A 6279-nucleotide genomic window follows, 5' to 3' on the forward strand; every position below is an offset into this window, starting at 1 on the left:
CTGCCTAAGAAGGGCATTCGAACCCCAGACCATTTATTACTAGTTCACAGGAAGGACTTGTAGATTTTTTTTTGCACCTTTGCTCTACTAGACCATCTTTTACATGGATGTTCTTCATACCTGGCCCTTTCCAGAGCCTCCAGTCTTTCCTGAACCTGGCGAATGCTAACTCTGTCCAAGCCAGGGCACTCCACAGTGCTTCCCACACACGGATGGCCCTGACATCTTGGCACTTAGATTCTTATTAATCTAGCTAGGTGCCTTTGGGGATAGTTTTAGGCAAGCATTATTTATAGTTCACTACTAATTTCTTGGGGACCACTTGCAAAGACAGTTGTTTACCTATTTGAATATTTTCATGTCTTTGTTATAGACCAAAGATGAACTCATTACTTCTGCTAGGAAAGTTGCAGCTTCTGGGCAACACTTCAGCAGACTGATCGGCATTATTGCGAAGAACTGCATAGATCAAAGGTGTTCCCAGGAGCTTTTGTGTGTGGTTGAACAGATCCAGACCATGAGCAGACAGCTCCACATCCTCTCCAGGTAGGAAATTGTGCTGCCGGCCGCCATCTTGGGACTCTGTTGGGGAGGTGGAGGGGAGTTTCATTTTATATAGTTCTTGTATTTATTTTTGGGGGGTCAGTCATAGGCCTTGAACTCAGGACTTGGGCACATTCACTGGGCTCTTTTACTCAAGGCCTGTATTCTACAACTTTAAGCCACAACTCCACTTCTGGTTTTTTAGTGGTTCGTTGGAGATAAGAGTCTCATGGACTTTCCTGCCCAGGCTGGCTTTGAGCTGTGATCCTCAGAGTTCAGCCTCCTGAGTAGCTAGGATTACAGGAGTGAGCCACCAGCGCTCAGTGTACTTTTGCTTTCAGTACTCCAAGAGTTTTGACTGGTTCTGCCTTCGTTCAGAAGCCTGGGCACTCATTCTAGTCACCCACTGTGCTCACACCATTTCAGAGTTAATCTACAAACACAAATATCCTTTCCTTGTAACTGTGGGTACATTTTGACCATTAGTCCCATGTGTTCTTACTAATCCTCTGAAATGAAAAAGCAGTTCTTAAAAATGTGCTCATCTATCCTGGTACTCATGACTAACACTTGCAATACTAGTGAGTCAGGAGGATGAGATATGGAAGATTGAAGTTTGACACCAACACAGGCAGAAAAATCTGGGACACTACAACTTCATTTAGCCAGCAAAAGTTGGGCTGGGCTGGAGGTGTGATTCAAGTGGTAGAGCTCCAGCTGTAAGCAAAAAAGCCAAGAGAGAGATTAAGGCCCTATATTCAAGTACCAATATCAACACACACACACACACACACACGCACACACACACACACACACACACACACATGCACGCATACACTGTGCCAGATAATGACATTTTGGATAATGTATATACTATGATGGTCCCACAAGATTATTTCACCTGGTGATGACACAGCCATGTTAGTTTGGATAAGTACATTCTATGATGATCACACATGACAACACTATTTCATGACAAAGTTCTCGGAATTTACCCTGCCAAACAAACAAACAAAAGGTACAGTTGTCAGATGTGATGGCTCAAGCAAGAAATTCTAGTTACTTGGGAGGCAGAGATGAGGGATTTGCAGTTTGAAGCCAGCACAGACGTAAACGTTCACGACTCCATCTCACCCGAGGGCAAGGGGTGTGGTAGTTCATACCTGGCAGCTCAGCAACAGAAGGAAAGATAAATAGAACCAGTCTAGGGCAACCTGAGCATAAATCAAGACTCTAGCTCAAAAACAATTAACACAAGCAGGGCGCTGGTGGCTCATGCCTGTAACCCTAGAGTTCAAGCCCCACGACTGACCCAATTAATAATAATAATAATACACTAAAAAAGGGTTGGCAAAGTAGCACAAGTGGTTCAGTGCCTCATCTCTAGAAGGGGAGGGTCTTGAGTTTAACTCTTCAGTTCTACAAACACAAAAAACGTGATTCATGCAGGTATAATTATCAAGCCGTCATCTTAAAGGTATTTTGCCAGTTACAACTTATAAGTCTTATAACATCTACATTTGCTGTGGCAGAACCCAACCTGTCAAAATGCAGACACCTTTAGTTTAAAAGAAAGACCATCAAGGTGCATAATTCTATTAGGAAGTATTAGTGTGATCTTGGTTTCAAAGTTTTACTTCTATACAAAATCTCCTATTTCCTTTGTCTATAGCAATGATATTAACATTAACTATTGAATATTTTAAGCAACTAAAGAGCTATTCACATTAGCTATTTCCATAAAACATGTGTTTTGTTTTGTTAATTTATGAGTCATGTTTTCTTGGTATTAAAACAATAATTTCATTTAAAAAATGCCACACACCAAATTCCACATCCCATGTGGCAGGGGAAAGTAGGTTTGAGCCACTTTGCCAAGCTATGTATTGTTGAAGGGACATCTCACCAACTTTTCTTCCAAGGCTAGCCTCAAATCATGGGCCTCCCTTTCCTAGCCTCCCAAGCACTCTCTAGGATTGGTTATTTGAGATTGCTTTCTTACCTGGCGTAAGGTCTGCTTTACCTTCTGCAAACTCCCAAGTGTAAAGGCCTCCCAGGAGAGAAGCAAGTCCTCTGAAGAGCTCCTGGTAGAAAATGCACAGCAGCTCCTCCAAGCTGTCTCCAAGACTGTGAGAGCGGCAGAGGCTGCAAGCCTCCGGGTGAGTGCTCAGGAGCAGGAACCTGACACACATTACAAGGACACTCTCCTTTTTCCTTAGCTTTCAGAGTCAGCGCTTTCTTCTATAAACCTTTGTGTGTGTGTGTGTATGTGTGTGTGTGTATGTGTGTCTGCCAATCCCTGGGCTCAAACTCAGGGCCTGGGAACTGTCCCTGAGCTTCTTTTACTCAAGGCTAGTGCTCTACCACTAGGGCCACAGCGCCACTTCTGGTTTTTTTCTATATATGTGGTACTGAGGAATGGAACCTAATGGCTCATGCATGCTAGGCAAGCATTCTACCACTTTGCCGTGCTCCCAGCTCTCCCGTGTGTTTTTGTTTGGCTAACGTCCACCAATCTACCTTCCATCTCATTGACTGCTTTTTCAGCTGTATCTGATATTTGAACAAACCTGCCAAAGCATTCTGAATATGTTACCCTGTTGTCTATTTTTAAGTTTTTATCTCTTTGCTAAGATTCGGTATTTTTTTGCATTTGCCTATTTCCCATGAAAGTTATGGATCTATTAATCATAGTTATTTTTACTTCCCTGTCTGATCATTTCAACATGGAGCTCATAAGTTGGAGTATTTTTTTCAAGCTGTCTTGTCTCTTGAACATGTATTCATGTTTTATTCTGTTTTTACTTTTTTCTTTGAATATATTTAGTTACATGGGAGGTTCATTTGTTACATTTTCCTCACATTTATATGTTCCAGTCGAACTCACTCTCCTTTTCCCTTTTCCTCCCTTTTAGAACCTTTCCCCAAAATAGTGCTGACAGGTTTTCTTGTTCTGGTTTGTTTCTGTTTTTGAACCCAGGGCCTTGGCACTGTCCTTGGACACTTTTAGCTCAAGGCTAATGCTCAGCCCCTTGAGCCATAGCGCCACTTCTGGCTTTTTTTGTGTATGTAGTTCTGTGGAATCGAATCCAGGGCTTCAGGCATGCTAGGCAAGTACTCTACCACCAGGCCACACTTCCTGGCCGCCTTGTTCTATTTTCATAGTTGCATTTCTATTGAAACTTGACATTATGGGCAGGATGATTTCTAACCATGTCTTCTAGGTGTTTAGTGTGTCAGGTCAGGAGTGAACCTGGATAAATCCCAAGTGTTTATCATCACTGTGAGTTAGGTTTGCCAGGATTGCCTTATATTTATGTCCCCATGGCTGAGGGAGACTAACTGAGCAGAGATTCCTGCGTTGTGTTAGTGGTGACTGATAAAGCCCACACCATATAGACACATCCCCAAGTTTGCTATCTTGAGCAGACTCTTTCTCATAGGGACCAGGTAACATCCTAGCCCAAAGTCTACAAACAAATGTCAATTTCTTTCTTTATTGCTTTTTTCTTTGCCAGTTCTGGGGCTTGAACTCAGGGCCTGAGCACTGTCCATAGCATCATTTCTGGCTTTTTCTATGTATGTGATATGGAGGAATCAAACCTGGGTCTTCGTGCATGCTAGGCAAGCACTCTACCACTAGACCAAACTCCCAGCCCCCAAAATGTGGATTTTTTTTCTTGTGTTATGGTTCACAAATAATGTGTACATCACACATTCGGACATGAGCAATTGGTTAGAAATGTTGGCTAAAAAATGTTTACCAGGGCTTGCTTAGCATGCAGGAAGACCAAGGATCAATTCCTCAGTACCACATATACAGAAAAAGCCATAAGTGGTGCTGTGGCTCAAGTGGCAGAGCTCTAGCCTTGAGAGAGCCAAAGGACAGTGTGCAGGCCCTGAGTTCAAATCCCAAGACTGACAAAAAAAAGTCGGACAGCCTTTTCTTCCTCCTCTGCTCTGCCCTACACAAACCAGTGCTGTTCCTGCCTCTCCTTGGACATGTTTGTCTTTTATTAGACTTGAGGCCAAAGAATTTCATGGTCAGCTCTCTAATGGGTTTGAAAAAAAGTTGCAGTGTTGTGCGTGTTCTGAGTTTTCTTGTTGTTAGGGTAAATCAACACATAGCAGGATGGCATATCCTTCATGGAAGATGGAGATACACAATGTTTGAATGTGTAAAAGAAGAGCTTGCTTAAGTCCTTTATGGGTGCCTTTCATCAGAGTGAGGTCCAAACTCTCCCCAGCATCTGCCAAATATTCCTACACATGGCTTTTTTCCATTAGACCTGACTTTAAATTCTATCTCCTCTGAAATGGTGAACAGCTTCCCTATCTAGATGCATCTTCACTAACAATGGATACTGCTATAGACTACATGAAGCCAGAGACCTAGTCTAGTCTGCTAGTGCATGCAAGTTCTAAAAATGCAATGAGAATATCCATTTTAAGTTTAAAGGAACTTTTTATCAGTTAAACTCAACGATTAGATATACTCTGGAAAGCACTAAGGGGAAAAAAGGGTCCCTGTGGAAGAGCTGAAACTAAGCCTACCATATAAGGGAATGTTTCTCCCACCCTGAAAGCCCAGACTTCTACTCACCCTGCAGCCTGAGCTGATCAGAGCCATCACTCACCCCTCAATCTCCATGGGAACTGTGTACCCCCAGTGTGTACCAGGTTCTGGTTCTGTCTAAGTTGCTCACCTAAAGACCCACCGATATGTTGCATAAAACAAACTGAATATGTCAAGATTCAAGGGGAGCAAGAATATTGAATAGAAAGGTGATTTTAAAGAATTGGCCACGTTGTTAGAAGCCATCAAGAGGTCCTCCACAGACATGATTCCTTGATCCCTATAAATTTAGGGCTATGCTAACAGAAAGGTAGTCCTGACTCCATGTGGAGAAATAGGGTAAGAAAGAGCCCCCATTGCCTGATATGGGGTGCAGGTGCACCTGGACCCCCCAGGAACCCCTAGTACTATACTTAATTATCTTTCTCTCCTCCAGGGTTTGAGAACAACTTCCTTGGATCCAGAAGAGTTAGAGGTTACTGCCTTCTGCACACAGTGGAGGAGGAAACTACTAAACTACAGACGTCGAGAAATCTCAAATGTAGATTGTGATGAGCTGGGCCTACGAAAAACAGGCACCAAAATGCCCCCGGCACTTGTGGCACTGGTTCAAAAAGCATTATAAGAGGAGACTGGGGGGCCGGGAGTTTGGCCTAGTGGTTAAAGTGCTTGCCTAGCATGCACGAAGACCCAGGTTCGATTCCTCGGTACCACATACATAGAAAAAAGCCAGAAGTGGTGCTGAGGCTCAAGTGGTAGAGCTCTAACCTTGAGAAAGTCCAAGGGCAGTGCTCAGGCCCTGAGCTGAAGCCCAGGACTGGCAAAAAAAAAAAAAAAAAAAGAGGAGACTGGGAGTTTGGACTAGCAGGAGTGCTTGCCTAGCATGCATGAAGCCCTAGGTTTGATTCCTTGGCTAGCACATACACAGAAAAAGCTAGATGTGTTGGTGTGGCCCAAGTGATAGAGCTCTACCCTTGAAAAAGCTCAAGGACAGCATCAAGGACCTGAGTTCAAGCACCAGGACTGGCAAAAAAAAATAAAAATTAAAAAGCATTATAAGAGCTAAGGCTAATGGGTACCAAGACATGTGAAAGGGTATCAATGTACATGAATTAATGCACCTTCTATCTGGCAAATATCATGTAACCCTTTTACTAATT

At 43.1% G+C, this 6279-nt stretch overlaps 1 protein-coding gene across 1 annotated transcript in view; it reads left to right on the forward strand.

The window, feature by feature from the left end:
- Positions 1-6061, forward strand: part of LOC150060241 (uncharacterized) — a 45658-nt gene extending 39597 nt beyond the window's left edge. The window contains exons 8-10 of the mRNA XM_090336916.1: positions 374-546; positions 2585-2702; positions 5556-6061. Of these exons, the coding sequence (XP_090193042.1) occupies positions 374-546; positions 2585-2702; positions 5556-5744 (480 nt within the window). The 3' untranslated portion in view covers positions 5745-6061. The remainder of the gene's footprint in view (positions 1-373; positions 547-2584; positions 2703-5555) is intronic.
- Positions 6062-6279: the final 218 nt, after the last annotated feature.

This window comes from Megascapheus bottae, chromosome 7, assembly GCF_031878675.1.
Source record: "Megascapheus bottae isolate mThoBot1 chromosome 7, mThoBot2.hap1, whole genome shotgun sequence".
NCBI lineage: Eukaryota > Metazoa > Chordata > Mammalia > Rodentia > Geomyidae > Megascapheus > Megascapheus bottae.